Genomic DNA, 19,358 nt, shown 5'->3' on the forward strand with positions numbered 1-19,358 from the left:
ACACACATATGCACACAAAATAAAACCTATAGAACAATAAATAAAACGAAAACAAATAAACAGATTTAAAAAATAATAATAATAAAAAAAAAATAGTAATTCAACCAAACAATTTATGTATTTATTTTTCTATATTTTGTATACTATAATTGTGGAACTGTTTTATGAAAGTAATATCACACTCGTGGTGAAGATTTTGTACTTAATATGAGCTCGCTGTGTCATCTTAATTCAGAATATTGTTTCCGGTATGAGCCCTTATGGAGCTCTTATTTTGAAAAGCACAGCCGGACACTGTGTCGTGTTTTCGCTGACTTGACGCAGGGAGCTGGACCGCGGCACATTTTTGACAACGGAAATGAGGAGTCGCCACTCTTCCAGCGTCAAGTTCGTGGCTAAAAGTTTTCATTCCTCTTTTTTTTTTTCATTTACTTTGAGGAACCGTCAAGGGCACTCACAATGAGAGAGGCAGCTACGAGCTTTTTGTCACGCAGCTTCTCCTCCGGTGTCCAGTTTCTTTTGCTCCTCGCCGACGTCGTTTTGAGTTACTTTAGATGCTTCTCGACACATTTCCGTTATGCGAAGTCCAACTTGTTGGTTAGTCGTCGTGCTGCGGTGGGTGCCCGTCCGAGATAACGGAGAATGTGAGTATGTTGTCAGCTTTTGTTACCTTTTAAATGTTAATGTGCTTACACCAGTACTAAACTAGTTATTACTGTGCCCTCATGGGGCGAGAACCCCCAAAAGACAGAGCACAGGACTATGTGGACATGGATTTTCATCACGAATAATCGTCCAAAAGTGGCCTCTGGTAGCTCTTAAGGGCTTAGTGGTTGTGCTGATGAAGACTTTTCTCTGTCCAAAAAGTAAAGTTTCTCTTAAGATAGAGTCCTGTCACACGACCTCAGCCGGATTTTGTGTCCTTGAGCTGCTAGGCGACACATTAAAGAGGATACTTTGCACAGAATAAGCACTCAAAACCTGCTTTATTTGCAACTTTTTTTGAGAGAGAGAGAGAGAGAGTGCTTGCATTTCGGTGTCATTTTTCCCCCATTATTTGGCGCAAATCAGTCATCGATGGTCGCCATGGTGATGTCGCAATTTGAACCCTGTTATGACTACATGTGAATGTGCCATATCAGGGTCTGGACAATTAACAAGTCGAACAACCGACCTGTATTCCCCGACTAATAACAAGCACATTATTAGTTGTTCTGCTGGGATTTGAACGTTATTGCAGGTGTTGCAGACCCTACAGGTTATGTATGTTGCTCACGCCTGAGTGTCGGTGGTCACCCCTCATGACTTGATAACAGGAACCCCACATGGTTTCACAATACAGGACTATCTGTGTGAGTAGCAGTAAATCAAACCTGTGTGTGTGTGTGTGTGTGTGTGTGTGTGTGTGTGTGTGTGTTTTGGAGGAGATTTATTTCTATTCATATCTGTCTATATGTGTGTCCTGGTGTGTATGCAGGTTTGTGTAAAGAAGATTATTATTTCAAACTAATGTGTTTATGATTTGAAACTCTGAGTACACTCAAAGTATACTTGCTTTCTGTACATGTTATTGATATTATTATATATTATATTATTATATTAATATTGATATTAACGTAAACTTAAAGTGCCTTTTTACAAGAAAAGTAGTGTTTGAAACTCTGTCGGAGTAAAAGTAAACAAGTAAAACAATAAACAAAAAAAGTGCTTCTTACCTTCTCCTTCTTCTTCTCTGATGCATTTCTATAAAATGAATATAACGGGACTAAACTACACCCATCCAATCTGATGTTAGGACTACTTAACATCAGATGTCTGTTTGACTAGCAGATTTAGTTTCAGAAACATAAATTGAGACACAAATCAATCTTTCTGGTGCTACAGCTATAACTTAAATAAATAGGCTATGCGTGATGAAGTACTTTTTGTCTATCAAACCTGACTTCCTTCTGTTACAATTAGCAATAATGTACCGGTATGTTGAATTCCCAGTACACCCATGCTGTTACTTAGCAAGTGTTGGGCAAATAAGTCCTATATATAAACATTATACCTCTACATGTATAACTACTGTATAATTACTGTACATCTAATTGTTCAAATTTATTTTGAATTACTTATTAATAATAAATCAACTAATTGTGGCAGCTGTAATTTTGGTTTAGTAGCCTACTTAACTAACATAGTTTTATTGATTACAGTCAATGAGAAGTCTGTATTGTAGCTTATACATTCAGTTAAATACCACATCAAATTTTTATATTGCCATAAATATATTGTGTATACTTTTTGCAACATTACCCACAATGGACCTAATACATCTCAAGATATAGCAGTGAACATTTTGTCTTATTGCATCATATGTCTTCTTGTAGCACGCCCTTCCAAAGTATCATCCGGTCACCAGGTGTGCCTCATTTCCAGGCATTCTCTAAAAGTTTATCTTCTACTGTAGACACATAAAAACATGTTTTTATGGTACATTTACCTTCTGAAGTAATCCCAGCACCAGGTTGAGGTCAGCATTCTTTGTTTTTTCAGTCATTGATATGTGACAGTTGTAACACCTTGAATCACTGAAGCACAAAGACAGAAAAACATGCCTCCAGGGGGGAAGTAACACCAGCTTGGTGCACATAATATTTTCCATGGAGGATTGTCGGCCCCAGACAAAAGGTTGCCTATAATTTAAACTACCCTATTTGGTATACAGTTGCAACCATTGATGAGGAATTCAAAAAAGTGTTTACAGACTTCCTTAGTCTCTCAAAGTTTGGAAATGTCATTGCTGTCGTCATTTCTCCTTTTCTCAGTGATATAGATAAGTTAAATTCTGCCTGTACAAATAACGAATACATAGCGTAACATAAATATAGTAATCATATAACTGCTCTATCATTAGATAATTTCTGCCCTACATTTTCATCACCAAGCATTCTTGGACTTTCCCAAGAAAGGGGGATGACACTTGTTCGGCATGAATATAATAGGATTTTCTCCAACATGACATGATTATGTTGTTGGGGGATTTTATGCACCACAAATCAATATTGTCTTTGTATGTCTGAAAGATTTTTCCCTGAAAGAAAAGACTGAACTTGCATGGAATCCCAACATTTTCGTAGTTATTTTATCAGTGCTTTTTTTGGCTCTGTGAATATTTGGTCATATAAAAATGCAGCAGTTCTTAAAGATGTGAAAAAATAAATAATGGACAGGAACCTTGGTTAACAACTGTGACTCAGACAGTATCATGGTTCCAAGTCGATGTTATCAGAAGCCAGCTCTGCTTCCTACCTCAGGGGTTCTAAGAAAGAGGAAAATAAAGGAGGGGGGAAGGAAGAGAGGAACCGTGGAGATTAATTTTCAGACAGACAGGAGTAGAAATCCTCATGAGAAGAATGACCGAGAAGGACGGAAGTCACAAATTAGGGCAGAAAATGGGGCACATTAGGGCAGAAAATGAAAAAGAAAGCTCTTTACTGGTGTCAATAAGGGCATTCTACAGTGTAACACACATGTTTTCTAGCAGTTTGTGAGTCTTTATGTGAGATGTGACTCGAGAACACTTGGCCACCCAGACAGCTAATCCTAAAAATCTCAGCCTTAACTCTGGACTCACACCACACACACACACACACACACACACACACACACACACACACACACACACACACAGAGGAAGGAATACAGTGGGGTTAAGTTTGCGTGTGTGTGCACGCTTTGTGCAAGCGTTTGGGTGGGGGGCAGACATGCATGCCTGTGTGTTTTTCTCCAAAGCAGCAATAATTAGAGGCTGTGTGTATTTGTGTGCGTTTACTCCAGTGCTCTCCAGGCCCGATTTAGCTGCAGCAGTGTGAGGATGTTGTTATAGGCTCTTGGTATGTATTATTAGATTCATTGATTATCGTATGTTTCTGTGTATTTAAACACCAAAGATGAAATGTGGGGTTGGTTTATAGTGTTGATTGTCCAAGTTGTCCATTTAAACTTTTCTGAAGAAAAAAAGCCTGTGGTGGTGACTTTCAGTTTTGGTAGCATGAAAGGAGAAAAGACGAAGGAAGATGTGGCTGATAAAGATCAATAACCATCATGCATATTATCTTGACTCTTAAATTCCAATGCCTCAACACAGGATTTTGATTTTTTACACAAATACCTTTTAACTGCCACGAGTCAATTATACCAAGCTACACTTTACCACACAACAGCCTGTATGGGTTAGAGCTGCTGCTGCTCTGATCCAAACACACGGCTCATTATATCAATGGATGCTTGCTGTGATGGTTACAAGCAAAACCGTACAGTTTTTTTTGCATTTCCTAGGCCTTTGAAAAATCTAATATAATACTGTTTAATGGAGCAGTTTCAGTTTGTACCCAATGGTATCGAGTTTAGATACCAGCCCTCGTAGTTAGAGCTCATGGATCTTCAAATGTGAGGATTTGTTGCTTCTGTTATTTTTAAAATCATTAGCTATTGCCAGTTGTTCAGACAAAAAAAAAACTGAACACAGCACATTGACTATAAACATTTTGAATGCTGTGATTTCACAACATGTTATCAACCAAACAACTGTTCAATTAAATGAAAAAAAATAAGCAGCTTCCCACATGCATACAATGTTTTTGTTTTAGTTCCTATGTCAATAGCAGAAATGCAAGTCACGTAGTTGAAGTGAAAGTAGGAACACAGATTCTCACATGCATCATGTCACATATAAGCTCTAAAACAATACAAAGAAGTACAACAAATGATTCTTGGCAGATTTTGTTGTGACATAAAGGGGTGTTTTTTTTAAAAGTGTGAACTCACTAAGCTCATCATTAGTCCCAGTGTGGAAAAGTTTATAACTCCTGAATTTATCTTCCAGGAAGCCAGATGCCAGCTGATGATTCACAGTTGAACAATGCGCCTGAAGGAGTCAATTACCTCCTACCTCAACCCCTCAAATAACACCTACACACTTACACACACACATATACAATATTTAATATTTCACATCTTTTAATATCTCACATCTTAATCATAGTTCTTCAGAATGAATCATAAAGACATCATGAGTAGTGATGACTCATTCTTAAAGTGCTTTGTGGATTTCAGGCAGAGATTTGTGTCGTACTCTCCCCGGCTGGAACATTTGAGTCTGCAGAGCTTGAATTGGCCGAATTGTATTGAATTGACTCGACCAAGTTGTGAATGATGGATTGTTGTTTTCTGCTTTTCAGAAACTGAGCCTGTATTTAAGGCTTCCAGTAATATGTTGAGGTCAGCTTTTGGTGGCTTTGTTGCAAAGAGACAACATCTAACTGTTGAGTTATTCAGTGTATGTGTATTCAATGTTCTGTATGGTAAACAGTCTATCTTTGTTTATTATTCTGGGGTTTAAAATGTGTTTGCAGGACAAAATCAGACATTTTTTCTGTATTACAGTGAGCGTGGTACATTAGACAATATGATTTTTGCGAAGTGTCTATTGGTCATATGGCCATTGGCCACAATTTAATAATTTCCCAAAATATTAAGATGTTTGTGTAAATGTGTTTACGTAGGACTAATTGATGCTATAGACCAACTATTAATAAATGAATTAAGGAAGTCATTAATGAACAGATCAGTTGACTTCCCATAAAACTTGATAATTATTATCACTTAGGTTAGGAATCGTATTCTAACGGTATGACACAATGATGCAAGGCCCAAAATAAGATAAAGATGCAATTGATGTTGTTTTTGCAAGATAATTATACAACGATATATCTTGATTCGTACACTTCAATTTGATGTTAGATTAACTTCTTACCATGCTTTGAAGATTAACTTATTTTAACCACTGCCCAACAGTATCCTGCTGTCAACTTCCTCTTTGGACAATTACGGTACTTTTGTTCACGTTACCCTCATTCAGGTCACAAGTGCCACTGTGAGGAATCATTAGTGACATGCTGAGTCAAACTGGCAGGAGAATCTGTTTGGGGCACAGTACTTTTTAAAATTAAAACCTAAATTTTTGACACCAGGGATTCGATAATTGCATCACAGCAGTCAGGATGACAATATCCTGATGTATCAATATATGGCATCTAGTTTTCATCATTCATAAAGAGCCTTAGCTGAATTTACGGAGTTTAATCTTTGCACAATTATTTCCCATAATTTGGCAGGCTGTAAACTTTACAAACCCAGCCGAAAAATGATTACAAACCACAACAGAAGCTGTGATGGAAGCTGAGAATGGGGATAGAAACAGAGGGCAGCTTGACACCTGACAATGTGAGGCAGAGCAGCGTCTCTTAGTCTGAAGGCTGCTCCAAAACTATCTGCTCACGTGATAAAACAATGAAGAAGAAAAGCATTTAGTTATGGTGTTGCACTGACAGGAACTAACAGTAGAAGCATCTCATAAGAAGTTAGATCTGTTTTACTCATACTTTTTTTTTTGTCCATACCGCTCAGCCCTAAAAGTTAGGTTTAAGAATTGATAGCATGGTGTTATGAATGAACGAACTGCATAAAAAGGGACAAAAAGACAGGTTGTTTTCGGTGCCTGACAGTCACTAACTGACCGGGTTCCCTTCGTCTTTTTTCTCCGCACACATTAAGTGTATCCATACAGCCATAGCCAAATCCTGAACTTGTCTGTATTCATTTTTTGCCTGTCATTATGTCTCTGGGAGCCCTATATTTTAGTATTTCCTTGACATGCCAGGGTCTGTCTTTGCAGGATAATGATAGACTGCAGGCTGTGGAGAGACGTTTTGTCATTGGTAGCATGCAGGACAGCTGGAAGGATGCTTGATGGTGAGAATTTTACTTGGTTATTGAAAATTACTAGACACATAATGATCATATGCTGTATATATTCTGTTTTCTTTTTAAGATTAGCCCTAGATGTCCATTCTACTGCAGTAGAGCTGGTAAAAGTGGTCTTGATCCTCGAACATACAGTTGATTTCCGACTTGAAATCCTTGACTGTGCTGAACAATTTCCTTGCCGTCATAGATCCAGCCGCTCTTGTTTAGTTTTGCCTTTTCCCAACCTGCCTCCCTCTCTCCGTTCCCAGGCCTCAGGAAATGGCCAGAAAGCTGCCGGGCTTTATTTCTGTGCGTCTTAAGAATAGCAGCATTGTGTTGTGTTGGAGCCTGCATTGTTGTGGGAATGTAGGACAGAGCTAGGGAATACTCCAACCAAAACAAAAACCCTATGGTACCCAAAAGTATTCTGCCTACACATGAGAACAACAAAATGCATATGCAATACAAAAGATCAGTCTTTGCTAGCTTACAGCTAAGAAGAATACCACTTGTTGTTTATCAAACGATAGATGCAAAACAAATTGATCTAGTTGGTTACAAGCATGCATATTACTAGTAGATTTGCTCTTTGTCATTGTAAAGCACATATGAACACCTTTTTGCATCACTATTTTCTCTCTAAATACATCTAATTTCTGCTTCCTGATTGTAAATATGGAAGTTACTATTCATGAGTTACAATCTTATTAAGCATTGATATGTTTTGTGGTTCATCTACTAATTAACCCGTACCGAACAAAACGTTTTAGATTCAAGCTCAACAACTTCCTAGTTTACTATCAATAAGAGAGAATTTGGAGCATATTGAGAGGAAAACACTTTTTATGGCAATTAGTTATAGTCATGCACAATTAAGAATAGAAAAATGCTTTACAATGTATAATAAAGAGTCAGTATTATTCAAATACACATCATTTTAAGTACCAAGTTAACACTGAAGAAGTGTAACCTAAGTGTGTTACTGAAAAAAGTTTCTGATTTAGAAAAGAAGCTTTTTCTGCATTAGTGAATATGTTCCCCAAAGCCATGGGGATAAGGGCATCAGCTCCTCTAAATGCCAAACTTGGAAGATTAAAGGTTGTTCTCGCCCCAGAGCAGTGTAGTGTGGGATATTTGAGCATTTATTTCTCTTTACATAATGTGTTAAACAAACTGTTTGATGTTGTTTCTTCTCATTAAATAACTATGACCTGTACTTAACTTTGACAGCAGACATATTTAACGGTATTGATACCTGTGTAGAAAAAAAGTTGTTTCCTTTATTGATCCATTTTTCTTCGCCGCAGACTTGAACTGAGTCTCACCTCTGTTGTTTTACCCTGAATCAGCTGATGCTCTCCTCAGGCTATGGGAAGTTAAGGTTATCTAAGCTGAAGTCGTCTCATGTTTCAGCCCAACTTCCTTCTTTACAGTATGTGCTTCAATTATGTAAGCCATGTGCGTCTCGCATTCTGCTCTGTTCATTATCAAAGCTCTTTCACATCTCACTTCACACAAACAGGAACACTGTATCTGCAGGTCCTTCTTGTTTGGGCCCTTTTCTTCTTTCATGTTGCTGATCAATCTGAACTTTTAGCTAAATCTGTTGGACTGGTTGTTGGTTATGCTAGTTCTGCATCATACATTGCTTATTGCGCTCAAGTATAAAACATTTGGTGAAAAGGAATGGAAAAAGGGTCACATGGTGTCAGTTTGTGTTAACTGGTGTTGGCCAACAGGGGAACAGGCTGTTTTGCCTGTCAAAACAATATTGAATAGTTACTGTTATGGTGGAAATGTCTTGGCTTTTTCTTTGATAACAGACTTGCATAATAGTTGTTTGTGAGTTTCTACTTACTTTTATCTTGCTAAATATTTGTTTGTGTCTAATATGGCAAGGATGGAATAGAGTTGTTGGGGTTGGGGGACAAGTTATCAGCAGAGATTTTTTTCATATCCGAAACAGACATCTCACAATTATAAACGTGTAAAATACAAAGTAAAAAATAAAAAACCAACTATCTTAAAGTGAAAATAAGTGAATGATGCCAGCAGGGGCTATGAGCCGAGCTGCTTGCTGTATCTAGGCTTTTAGCTTGTTTATTGATGAAGATTACCAATTTTAAATTTTCAGTCATTTTGTTACATAATCCAAATGATCTGAACAGTAAATAAAGCCAATTCAGATTTAAAATCAGTGTCTTTTCAATGCTCTGCGGCAAAGATGATACTTGAAGAGAGCAGCAACTAAATTAAATATGATTTACATTTTTTTCTTCAACTATCTCCTCATTCATTTCAGGATGTTTGGAGATTAAGCTTAACCATGGTTTTGTACCCCTAGGTTCTTCTTTAAAAATATAGATCTTTAACTTTTTTTTTCTTCACCTGTGTATCAGACGATACGAGAGCAAAAGACTGCAGACTAATTGGCTGTTGTTTCTATTTCTGCTCTTATAGTCTGTGTGATGAATCAATATCAAGTAAAAAATGCAGAAAGTGTATCACCTGTATCAAAGAAAATTGTATTCTCCCCTCTGTCAAGATAATTCACCAAGAAAGCATAAAACGTGCAAAGGAATAATGTCCTGGCGTAAGCAGCAGCTCATGATCTGGAACTTGTACCCTCTAAAAGATTAGTCAGATTACTCCGTCCTCCCCCAGTGTTATAGTCATCAGATAGATATCAGAAGTCCTGTCACTACTTGATTTTGATTGGGAGCAATCATTTACTATTTTCAACTGATAGCACTGTGAGTGCAGTGACAAAAAACAGCTAATGCCAAGTTTTTCTGTGGGGGCTGAAAACACTGAACTGCATGGTTTTGTACAGAAAATAAAGGATAAAACAGCGTTAGTGAACACAGGCCATTACTGATAAATACTTATAATCATGAGTTACAGCCTTCCCAAGGACAGAGCTAAGCCTCTCTCCCCTCATTTTCAGTCCTTATGTTAAGATACGATGACCAGCTGCTAAACCAGAACAATACCTTTTAAGTGTCACTCTTCAGTGCCACCTGTCTCTTTCATGTGTTTAAATTTCAGCTTTCAAAGTAAAAGAACTACAATCCCATTACATTTAGAGTAAGGACAGTTTAACATTGATATCCAAGTGGTGTTTCCAGCCCCAATGTAAGAGTTCAGTTGTGTGTGTGTATAAGTGTGCACTTGGTCTTTGCATGTGTGCACTACTCTCTGCTTGCCAGGGCAGGGCAGGGCTTCCTGTAGCTGTGATTGCTGCCCGGGCAGAGCAGCCCACAGATCCTTTGGTCTCTGTTCCTCTTTTGCTTTGCCACCTGGACCTTCACCCACAAACCTGGCGCCGTCTCCTCCCCTTTTTTTGCCTTTCTTGTGCTCTGTATTTCTCACTTCCTGCCTGCCTTCTCATTATCCCCCTCCATCTGTCTTTCTGTCTATCTCTGTCTCCTCCTCTTCCCGTTCTTGTTTGATTCCCTCCCTGCTCTTTTCTTTCCAAAACCCCCCCTTAACTGTCCTCACACACTCACTTACTCTCTCCCTGCCTTCTGAACGTATCGCCTCTGACTCTGTGATTCATCCAGTGATTCAGGAAATGAAAATTCAAAGGTTGTAACAAAATCTGTTTTTCATCCTAAACCTTGTGTTGCACATGTTGCCGCTCTTTTCTAATTTTTTTTTTCCCCACACCAGTTTTACGGGAAAATCTGTTGTGTTTGATGTCTCACAGAGCCTTGACGCCATGCAGACTAATTGAGCCGCAAGCAATAGATCAGATCCGGCCTATCATAGTTATAAGGCTTGGGCTATATATGCAGGTCAAGGTGTGTGGCTAGCTGTAAATTGCATTCTATATAATGAGTATGAACATAAGGAGCACAACCTGTGTGCACAGATTGTCAGGCAACTCATTCCAAAGCTTTGTCCGTGTCTTTATGTGGGCCTGACAAACAATGTAAGTTAACCTGCAAGGAATTTCTTAGTTTATGACTTATTTTCACTGAAAAAGTAACCCCATAAAAAGTTTTAATTTGAGCTAAAAAGAAATACGAAAAATCATACATAAACAATAAAACACTTTTATGACCTGTGTATTTGCTTTATTATTACTTTATTAAAATAAGAAGTAGAAACATATCAAATGAATTAAGCTATACAAAGTTTTTTTTTTCTATTGATCTCCACCAGTCTTGGTTAATTGCTGAATCTCAGCAAATTTTTCACTAACATTAGCATGCATCCTTCTATGAATACATGGCCTGAAAGCTCAAAGACCCCTTTTGTGCCTGTGTGTGTGTGTGTGTGTGTGTGTGTGTGTGTGTGTGTGTGTGTGTGTGTGTGTGTGTGTGTGTGTGTGTGTGTGTGTGTGTGTGTGTTTGTATATGTGTGTCTGTTACTTCAAACAAGAGCTGCTCCCAACTTAGGACAACGTGGAGCACACAGTGGTGTGTGAGAGCTGATACCAAGCTCTTGAGATATAAATAGGACCTCCCAGCAACAGGGCTTCCACCTGCAGCACTGATAACTCTCTGCCTGTTTTAACAGCTTCAGTCTCTCTGTGTCTTTGTTGATATGAAGGCCTTTGGTTTTGCACAAAAAAATATATTTTAACAGCTCTGTTATTTTTTATAAACTCAATGTTTTTCTGGTTATTTATCGATACTGACATTTAAACTTTTAAATAACACAAATAATGTCATGGATCTGCTCCTAATAGGACATAGCCAGGGGGACTCACTGGCCACATTAAGCTTTCTGCCAGCTCCATGTTATTTTGTCAGGACACCTTTTGGTAGTAGTGACATACCAAAGCACCAGACAAACCCTTGAATGGCCTAAGGTTGATCGAAGCTTCCACTCATTGAGCTAACCATGGGTCATGTGGTCACTCATGCTGACTAGCTCAATTCTCGTGTGTCTTTAATGCATCCTGTTTCCTTCCTGCTTGATCAAAGTCAGTTTTAGCTGTTGCTAGAAAAAAAGGATAGTTTACTTTCACTTTTGGTGTTTGGCGCAACACTGTAGAAGGGAAGGTAAGATTTATGCTAAGCATTTTTGTTTTACTTTAAAAAAAAAAAATGTGTTTAGGGCTGATCACTTGAACTAAGTCTTAACATGTTTCACCAATTTAGGTCAGAGTTTAAACTTTAATTCTGAAATGATGTATTTAGAGGATAGACAAGCCTCCTGACATTCACTCTGGATAGCATGACATCAGTTATTTAAAGTATTAATTGATCCCTAGTTTCTGGAAGATTTGCTTTCAAATCCAGTGTTATGTCTAACCAAAACAAAAACATTCAATATACCATTTGATTTAACATTGACCCCAGCAGCCAGTCCTTACATCTGATTGCTATTGTTAGTTATCAAAACAGGCTGTTTTCTCGGTTGCCTATTTTTTCAGGCACCTGTGTGTTTGTCAAACAAAGACAAATAATGTCTAAGTGTTGTTGATGTCACTATTTGATTTTTACCTTTTTGACAGCAGTTGAGCTGCAGCTCAAGGAACATATTGGTTAAACAATATATTTTTTCTTGCCAACAAACCAGCAACTGATGTCGACATCAGGACAGCAGTTTCTCTGGCTGCTTGTTGTGTGCGATGCTGCAGGAAAAGCTAGGCCAGATTTCTGAAAGCACATGAGGGAGACAAAGAAAGCAATCAGGGGCTTGTGTCACAGAGAATAATGTAGGCATTGAGAAAAGGAGTTGGAATTTATGGGAAAAGTGAGGAAAGGAGCGAAAGCAGAAACGTTAAATCTGTTGTGCAAGAAAGATTTTCTATTTTGCAGCTTAGGGAAAGTGGAGACAAAACTGTGTCAACCTTTTTCGGCCCTGTTAGGCCCCTCAGCCAAGGTGAAAGTAAAGGATCTGGAAATCCTCATAACAGAGGACAGAGAGGATGAGCAGAAAGGAAAAACCATGGGAACAGAGACTGTCAAACCCCCATAGGGATCCAACCAGAGGAAGTGTGTGTCTGCAGATGTGTGTGTACTGCATACTGTATGTCTGTGTGTGCATATTATGTCAGTGCTGAGTCATCCCTGGGCTGGCCAGGCAGATAGAAACAGGCTTCTGGGGGGGCCAGCTGGAGGGGCACAAGGTGGCACGCACTGAGCATGCTCTGAAAAAGTACAGGAAGGGGATTAGTTGTTGTGACAGTTCACATCCAGGAGCTTTAGTGACGCAATATGTAACGCTGCCAAGTTTTCACTCCCTCACTGACGTACGCGTGTCCCTGGGTACGTTCAATGAAAAATAGGAAGCTTTACTGCGTGTCAAGATCTCAAAAGTGTTTCTTCTTAAATGTCGTCACTCAGAACGTGGAGAGGGAGGGAGAAATTAACAGAGAGATAACAAGACATGTTGCTCCATGTTTGGCCCAACCACAACGAACCCCCCCCTTATTTCTTGTGGTTTCCTGTGATCTATTGGACCAAAGCCTGACACCCCCCCCCCCCCACACACACACACGCACTCACACACACGTGCTTTACATCACACACACATAACGCAGACAAACATTCATACTTCCTGTATTTAGAAAAGACCCTTTTCTGCTGCGCTGGAGGAAAATGGTATGTATCGTGGACATGTGTCGTAGTTTTGAGATTGATAAAATGCTAAATGCTAAACTTGCTCTTTATGATGTCTGTTCAGCGGCTCTTTTATGGAAAGCATAAGTAGCATGGGCAGTATTGAAATGAAAAAAGTTAAGTACAAGATTTGACCTCACAGAGGAACCCTGGCAGGGTGAGACAAGACCCCTCTGCCTCAAAGTCCTGCTCACCCTGTCGCGTTTAATTCTGAAAAAACGACCCACTTGCTATTAGGGGTGGGAATCACCAGAGTCCCCACGATACAATATTATCGCGATACTCGAGACACAATACGATTCTATTGTGATTTTTAACATTTTGCGATATGCTGAGAATTGTGATACACTATATTGCTATAAAGCTTTTTAACTGCATATTATGTCCACTACACTAAACTAAACCAAGAACTGTTCTCACTTCAGTCTTTTTATTTGTATTTCAGTCTAATTGAACTTTAACATAAATTCTTAACAATGCAACTTGTTCAAAATGAATTGTGCAACCCCTTAAGCAGTAAAAAAAAAAAAAGCATATCTAAAATATCATGTTAAAAATATCGATACTTGGCTGCCATGAGACGATATAATATCCCTACACAAAATATTGCGATACGATTTTTTACCCCACCTCTACTTGCTATATATTTTAACCTTACTTAATTTAAGTAATTTTTAAAGCTACACTCTTGTGAAAATCTAGCTAGTCTGCGGCAGATTATGCAACATGAGATCATCTATGGGTTGTCCTCATAAACCAAGAAGCTCTAATCTTGCATCAGCTTGGGCCAGTTGTGGTTCTTTTGAAAATGTGTCCTTCCTCCTCCTGATCACTTTTAAACATGGGGTTTGAGTATTCTCACAGTCAACAATATACACAAACATCAAGGAAACTGTAATAGAATGATTGAGAAGGTGAAGGACAGGGGTAGACCTCTCTTCTGATGAAATATGTGGTTTACTTAAACCACTGTCTCAGTTCTTCTGTCATACAAAATAGCATATTGTTAACCATGGTGGCTAGGACACAAATAACGTTATTATTATAGGACACAGCATGTACAGTACACTGTAGAAGAGCAGAAATCGCCTTTTTTCTCTTTTGTTATCGTATGCACAGAATAGTGATGGAAGCTGCTTCAAAACATTTGATGACGGGGATTGACCTTAATTTGATGATGGGACTTTAAACTGTGATGATGGGACTTTAAACTGTATGCATCACTCCACTTCACAGTTAAATGCCTAGCAACTCCACAGAGTTACTTTACATGTTGCATGAAAAATAAAAGCACAAATCAATGATAGTACAAATGATCTTTTGTTAACTAGTACTGTTTATTATGTGCTGCTTCTAGAACGGTCGTATAGTACCAGTATCACATTCTTCACAGCTTCACAGTCTTCTTCATATTCAGTACGGCACATGAAGCCTACCAAGGCAACACTAAGGGCATACTATCTAGCCCTATGCAGCAATAGAAACAAAGGAGTGAAACAAAGTACAGAACAGATAACAAAGAGCGGAGACCAACTAGAGGGCATGGCTGCACAAAGTAAAAAAGAAAAAAAAGAAATTGAAACTGAATCACATAGCCATTAAACATTTATTGACTATTTTTTCCACTGTCAGACCACACAAATATTTTGAGGAAGTTTAAAATAACATAAGATAAAAAAAAAAAGGAAAATGCATAGACTTTTCATTGGCAAAGAATTATCAGCATCTAGAAAGGAGTAACTTAACATTCTAGTTATACTCTTCACAATAACTTTTTTGGAGAACTTGTAGAGTTTTTTTTATTTAGGGGGGGTATCAATATCTGCATAATGTAGCAGCATATTTCTCAATGAAGCCAGAAGTTGGAATATAGACTCAAGCCTGAAAACTTAATCTCTAACAGGGTGAGGAAAAAAAAGCAGAAGGAACACTGAAGCAGGTCACATGTAGACACACAGATGGCCAAGCAGGCAGTGTGGTTGATTGAGAAATTTTCTAACCATACTTCCTCAGCCAGGGCCTCATTCAGTGTCTGGCTGAATGACTTATTACTGTTTTCATTCATTTTAAAAACTTCTGCTTCTCTCATCCATTTCACTGCACTTTGTAACTGATTTAGTCATCTTTATTGAATTCCACTTAGCTTCACTATCCACTTTTTTTTTCCACTTTATTCACCAGTACAAGTTCTCTTGATATAAATATGCACTCACAGGGTTTCTGCTCTTGATTCAATCTACTCTTTTCCCCACAAATTGAACGCTTACCAATTGTCCTTTGAGTGAACCATGGCCGTCCTTATCTATTAAGATACTCTGTGACTGGTTGATTGCCAGAGATTCTTTGCAGGCCCATGTAATCCAATTTAGGCTGTTTAAGACTGAGACCAGATGAAATCAGACTTCTGGTTGTCCTTTTTCAATGTTTGAACTGTTTCAAACTTTCAAGTAATTCAAAGACATGCTTGGACTGTTCAGCCAGTTAAATATTGAGTATTCCAGTAATTTACATATTATCTTGATTTGCCTCTAATTACATTTCCATATCTCTCTTTTGTTTTTCTCATTTATCTTTATTCTCTTTCTTGTCTAAACCCTCCATCCCTCCACCCCTGTTTCCAAATCGACCCCTTTACCCCCTCTCCTCTCCAACCACTGTTCTGTCTTTTCTTATATTCTCTTCTTTCTGTTTCCACCTTTTTTGTTTGGCAGCAGTGATTCTCAGCCGGTCTGGTTACTGCAATGAATGGTAACACTATCCATCCAGCCAACACCACCACAACAGCAGGAGGAAGCCCAGGCTTGGCAGCACCCCCAAGAGGCTGGAGGGAATTCTGCGAGCTGCATGCCATCGCCACAGCCAGGCAGCTGGCCGGACACTACCAGAGCTTCGCTAGAGAGTGGCCGCAACATGACGTGCTCCCACCAGAGACCTTTTCCAAGCAATTCACCGACCTATTCCAGCAGCACTTCTGCTGTGAGGTCGACAAAGACGGCACTCCGCTCAGCCAGAACACAGGTTCTAATGATACCATTAGCGCTTCCTCCACCACTCCAGTAGCTACTTCCCTTCCTTTCGAGGGTTTAATCGGTCGATTGCGGATAACATCTTTGTCGGGGGTGCAGGATTACCGAGAGGCGGGCCGGCCGAGTGGAGGGGCTGCTCCATTTGCACCAGTGTCACCAAAAGTTGAGCCTGTGGTGTTGAGACGCGAACAGGAGCAGCCACTACGATGCCCTGCAGGAAGCTCTTTATCAGGAAACCAGGTGGTGCTCAGAGGGTCAAATCGTTGTATTGGTAGCGGGTCACTGCTGAGTCGTAGCCGTAGCAACGAAGACATCTCTGGCACGGATCGTCGGCAGGTATCTCAACGGTACTCCTCTGAATCCTCAACCTCAAACCCTGGACATGCTGACATTACACATTTCTCGGTCAGTCAAATCCGGCAGACTGTTAGACGGCTTCTCAAGAAACGGCCTGTCCCCAGCCCCCCTTCATCCCAGGACCTGTCTCTTAGCAACCCTACTACTTACAACAGCAACAACCCCCAAAATATTGCTGACAGAGTGGGCAGCATTTCCTCAACAAATGAGGAAGTGTCTTCCTCCTCATCCTCTCACTCTTCCTCTTGTCTGAACTCTGAAGCCACTCCCCCAACTTCTTCACATGTGACTGTGGCAGGGGTAGCCTCTCACTTCCTTGATCGTTTCCGTCGGTTACGTGGCGGGAGCATGAGGCAGAGGAGGTCAGAGGTGAGCAGCTGCTGTAAAGAGGGTTCACTGAGGTACTTGCTTGTGGATGACACTATCTCAGACTCTCAGCCTCGCTGGCAACGCTGCCGCCTGCTGGTCAGGAGGATCAGGGACACTCAAGGAGGAGGAAGAGGAGGAGGAGGGGAGAGATACCAGTTGGAGCTTTATGATCCTCCAAAGGTAGGAACACCTGCTTATGCTTATACTTATACGTAGTGGTGTCCTGGATTCCAAATCACACGGATTAAACAACAGAATTGGAGTTACAAAGCTGAACTTTAAACATATGTGTTAATGAAATCTTGTTTTTTCCCCCATCCATTTCAAATGCTCTTCTCTCCGCATCTATTGTGTTCTTGTCAGTGCACATATATTTTTTAGTAATAGAAGCGTTTACATCAGTGGAGACACCGATTACTGTTACAAATCGGATTGCTTTGTTTAGAGCACAAGATGAGAAAATAATTTTGTGACTAGCAAGTTTGATGTTATCTACAGAAGTCTTATTTTCAGTCTATTGATGTGATCTTTTTTTCTCATATGAGCTTAGAGGATGTTGAACACGTGTGTGCCTGTGGGCAGGCTATGTGACGGGGTGCGTGCTTTCAGGAACTATATCATCATTTTATGGGCTGAACACAGTGCTCTGTAAAGGAGTTTTGGCAAATTTACTGCAGACTAGAACAGGCTGTAATGTTACTTACATGAAGCCACTGATTGTTGACACAAGCGGCAACCAGCTGTAAACTGCATGATTTAGATTGGGTGAGAAAAGATGAAGAAGCATGTGAAATATCAACGCTTTACAACCCATTACTGTGTGCTTGTCTGCAGAAATTACACGAAATATATTCTAAAAGACTGTAATGTCTTCCTATTTGTACAGACAGTCTACATGGCACTATTTAAATGCTGCCTTCTTTTAACTCAGACTCTGCACAGTGATTTAGCGGTTGTATTTATTATAGATATGTTTATAAATTTGGCATTGATTCATGGTTCACATGCGTCCCGAACCATGGTTGGTGATCCACTATTTATACAACAATGCAAGTTAATACTGGATATGCATACACATTGTGTGCACACTCCTTGACATGCAGTATCTGTCTGCAACATTTCATATTCACCAGACTCTGAAATATACACATGATTTACCAGAATCCATAATCTTATCTTATTCCTATTGTTTTTAAGACCAAATGTGAAAATGTAATATCTCAGTACACGCATTCTAGTAATGACTCATTAACTGTAAACATGATTCAGAATACAAGTTCTCAAATGAGTTGCAATGATATTTGATGTATGACTTGAAGTTTATTGCAGTTATGATGTTACAGTAAGATTTTAAGTTGTATGCACATGCTACCATACTATCTATGTTAATGGTAAATGCAACGTTAGTATGACTAGAGGGAAATTATTTCATAATGATGCAGACATTTAAATTGACAGGTGGCTTAAAGTGGAGTTACTATCTTAAGTCAAGAATCAGCAACAGAATTGTGATTCATAATCAATTAAGATAAACTAGAGGAAGAGGTTTCAATGTAGGGAAATATTTTTGTAGATTTGGTCCCTAAATTAAGAGAAGTTTGATGCCACTTTCATCTCAGAGAACCAGTCTTGCATTGAGTATCATAACCCAGCTGAGACGGCTTTGATGATAAATAATAGGACTACACAGCTCACACCAAAATCAAAATATGTGTCAGTTAGTGAATTATTTGATCATGTACAAGGCCAGGCTAGCTGTCTCTCATTGGTTCCAGACTACTGCTAAACTAAGCTGATTACAACCTTGCTCTAATTCCATAGTTATTACACAGCAATAAATGCTTTTTGAAATGTTTATGCTTTCCGAGGTGGAATACAGCTTCAGTCTGTTTTTAGAATCAAGCCCTCTTTTTTTTTTGAGTCAGGAGTGTCTAGTTTTCACTGCATGTATGCATAATAATCAGTGGCTGACGCTTTTGTTTGTGTGTGTGTGTGTGTGTGTGTGTGTGTGTGTGTGTGTGTGTGTGTGTGTGTGTGTGTGTGTGTGTGTGTGTGTGTGTGTGTGTGTGTGTGCGCGCGTGTGGTTCTTGAAAATGTTTTTTAAGCTACTTCTCAGAACTACACTGAAGCGTTTAACAGCTGGCTGCTTCCTCAATTTGTGCAGAGTACATTTTCTGTAGATCTATGTGTGTGTCACTCAATAATATGAAAACCCACACAAGCCTATACATGA

At 39.2% G+C, this 19,358-nt stretch overlaps 1 protein-coding gene across 5 annotated transcripts in view; it reads left to right on the forward strand.

Annotated features, from left to right (window-relative positions):
- The first annotated feature begins 324 nt into the window (after window positions 1-324).
- The window catches only part of sh2b3 (SH2B adaptor protein 3), a 53,401-nt gene continuing 34,367 nt past the window's right edge, over window positions 325-19,358 (forward strand). Inside the window, exons 1-3 of one of the 5 annotated variants that reach the window (XM_061038671.1) lie at window positions 325-644; window positions 6,725-6,801; window positions 16,085-17,305. In XM_061038671.1, coding sequence (XP_060894654.1) covers window positions 16,115-17,305 — 1,191 coding nt within the window. In that variant the 5' untranslated portion in view covers window positions 325-644; window positions 6,725-6,801; window positions 16,085-16,114. Of the gene's footprint in view, window positions 645-6,724; window positions 6,802-13,286; window positions 13,356-16,084; window positions 17,306-19,358 lie in introns of those variants that run through there. The other 4 variants (XM_061038673.1, XM_061038672.1, XM_061038675.1 and 1 more) reach the window with 4 other exon arrangements.

The sequence above is a fragment of the Labrus mixtus genome, chromosome 5 (assembly GCF_963584025.1).
Source record: "Labrus mixtus chromosome 5, fLabMix1.1, whole genome shotgun sequence".
Lineage (NCBI taxonomy): Eukaryota > Metazoa > Chordata > Actinopteri > Labriformes > Labridae > Labrus > Labrus mixtus.